The sequence below is a fragment of the Oculina patagonica genome, chromosome 13, assembly GCF_052425735.1.
Source record: "Oculina patagonica isolate OP01 chromosome 13, crgOcupat, whole genome shotgun sequence".
In the NCBI taxonomy this organism is placed as follows: Eukaryota; Metazoa; Cnidaria; class Anthozoa; order Scleractinia; family Oculinidae; genus Oculina; species Oculina patagonica.
Window position 1 is genome coordinate 13,542,001 of NC_135770.1, and position 2,920 is coordinate 13,544,920.

The following is a 2,920-nucleotide window of genomic DNA, read 5'->3' on the forward strand; positions in this document are numbered from 1 at the left end:
TATCAGCCGTTAGTCTCTCGCGGCGGGGAGAACGAAAACTTCCCCAAGCAGTTGATGCTCGTCTACAAATCTGGTGACAGATGTGATCAACAACAACCAAGGTGCTGCGTTCTATGACTTCTGCAAAGCCGTGAACTATTCCAAGAACAGCGATGGATTTTAAACTATTAAGATCTGCTTGCAAAACTCGAAACATGACAGCCAATGAAAAATACAACGGTGCTAATAAGACAAAGGAATGTCCCGGATGCGTGATGTTCCATAACCGCTGAACACAAATTCGTGAGATTACTTTAACAGCCACACCCATGAGAGGAGAGAAGAGGGCGATTAGAAGTTTACCTTCTTTGTCTTGTTTGATATACGCCGTGTAAATAAAAAACTTGATGGGAAAAACGGTGATAATAGAGCAGAAACTTGGCGTTGCCATTTTACAAATCATTGTTGCCAGCTTCGTTGACGGTGAAAACAAGTGTTTTGTGGCAAAATAGCATTGAAGACAAACATAAGTGAAAAATAAACTATAAAGTGGAACATAAAACAAAGACTTCTGCAAGGCAGGTAACATGAAGAGAGGTTTCCCCACTGCTTGTAGCACTCCACGATAAACAGCATCCAAACAGTACATAACAAAACACACCACAATTAGTTTTCTTTTCACTCCTTTTAGCTGATATAACCGAAAAAGAAGTAAGAGACTTATAAGAGGGCATATGTAATAGAAAGCAACACTTATTATACTGGCAATTGTTCTCGCCCATTGTTCGCGAACCGAAATAGTTTTGTCTAGTTGATATTCACAGTTCATCACTGTTTTGTAGACTAGATAAGACATCATCATGAATATCGTACCTAAGATGGAAGCGGCTAGAAGTGAAATCAAAGCTCCAATGTACATTGATTTAAAAACCGTCTGTAGAGGGGATGGTCTAAGCCTCCTCCAAGCCATTTCATCCTTGTCTTCGTCTTGCTGATTTTCTTGCGTTTCTTCGTTCTCCTCTGGTGAGAACGCATCTATAACTCTTACATTATGACTGCTACTCGCTAGATAGTTTGTGCTGGTGACTTCTCTTTCACTGTATTCTTGATAAATAAGCTCATCAACAGGATGATAATACCATTCTCGACCTGTGCTTTGTAGAGGATCGTAGCCAAAAGACTCTGCCGTGTATTCAGGTTCTTCTGGGTTGTAATGCTCTGTAACGCTTCGTGTAAAACTGAACACAATGTGACCAAACAGCTCTATCAGTGTACTGCTAGCCATTGCACACCACCACTGTATATAGAACAATATGCCAATAAAAGTTATATCGACGACGATATATTTGACAGCTTATGTTTCAGCCATTACCCCAACAACAACGTGTGGAACGAAACTGAATTTGCTGAAACGATCAAACCCCAAAATGAAACGTTAATTGTTCCTGTTCTATCGAACCGGTTTTGTTTTCAGCACGGCTGATCTGCGTGATACCGTTTCTCAAAGATTAGATTTCTTGTTTGTTATTTTACTTCTAGGAGCTAGGATGAGCTGTTAATAAACAAACTCAGAAGTAATAAGGCCGTACTTTTTAAACGGATTACTTAGTTGAAACATGCTGGGACCTAGCCAATACCATGAAACATGTTTCCAGGGGTGTTTGGTCTATTTTTGCATAATATTTGAAAAATATTACATGGTTTGAAATTAAACGAAACAGCAATAACCTGTTTAAAATGTCAAAGATTTTGAAGTATTCAAAACTGAACATTTCCGAACGATAACTAACAATTCTTTGCATTTGAAACGCTTTCGAAACTATCTCAAGTTGGAATTTCAAAACTGGATCGATAACATTACGATAGGGTCTGAAATATTTTCAATTATCAATGAATAGAACATGGTTCGAAAATCAGTGTAAAACCCTGTGGACATCAACTATCTATTGCTAAGTCAGCTACATCAACATAACGTCTCCTAGTCAGTAATTGCTTTTATTTTCCATCATCTTTCTACGAGAAATTTAATGAGGACTATTGCAAATAATTAGAATAGTTTTATTCATGGATCACAGCGTCGAATTTTAAATTTTAAATTTCCAACCATTCCTATATTATTGTCCTAAGATATGAAACGATTTCGTGTTACTTCCTTGTTAATTCAGATATATTCCAATAAAGAATTCCCAATTTAATTAGATTAGATAAAGCAACCAAGGACAAGCCACTCGTTTTTTCAAACTAAAATGTCACTTGGTTGGTTGAGGGGGTAATACACTCCTAATAGCTTCATGCTATGGAAACCGTGATACCTCTGGCCTGATGGACCACTTGGCTTGAAGGTAGACTTTACTTTCACATACAACCCAGGGGATCTCTGGGCAGACGTTCATCGAACGTGCGGAGCCGTGACGGCAAAGTTTTCATTCCTATATTGGGAACTAAACGTCTTCCCATGTTTAGGTAAAGTCATGCATGATGTAATACCGTTAGATACAGTGAACTAACACATCGTGCTATTTGTGATGTTCTTTCCTAACCCTGGATTAGCCATTTCGTGCTTTGAACAACCCGGACCTGGGTAAGAGGGTCGGCGGGCACGCTGCGATTTCGTTTCACGGAAAGTTGTGCGCACTTTTGAGTGGGCCCCTTAGTCTTTTTAAAGTAAGCGTCGGACGTCAAAATCAAATCTAAAGGTTCCCTGTTAACTCGCAAAATGATCCGTATTTGTATGCGCAAAAACTACAGTCTGCAGACATGAGGCGAACAATATCTTGTGTGTTTTTTTTTTTAATGTTATCGTGAATTAGCATTTTGTTTCAAGTCAGTCGAGATAGTTCAGAAAACGTATAAAAGTAAAACTTAGTTATAAGTTGACGACCAAAGCAAGAAAAAAATATGTTTAAAAGGCCTATCAAAAATTAAATACCAAGCAAAATCA

At 38.3% G+C, this 2,920-nt stretch overlaps 1 protein-coding gene across 1 annotated transcript in view; it reads right to left on the reverse strand.

The window, feature by feature from the left end:
* LOC144634823 (uncharacterized) overlaps window positions 1-1,339 on the reverse strand; it is a 3,456-nt gene extending 2,117 nt beyond the window's left edge. The window contains exon 1 of the mRNA XM_078493856.1: window positions 1-1,339. This exon is cut by the window's left edge and continues 1,332 nt beyond it. Coding sequence (XP_078349982.1) covers window positions 1-1,264 — 1,264 coding nt within the window. The 5' untranslated portion in view covers window positions 1,265-1,339.
* Between the last annotated feature and the right edge of the window lie 1,581 nt (window positions 1,340-2,920).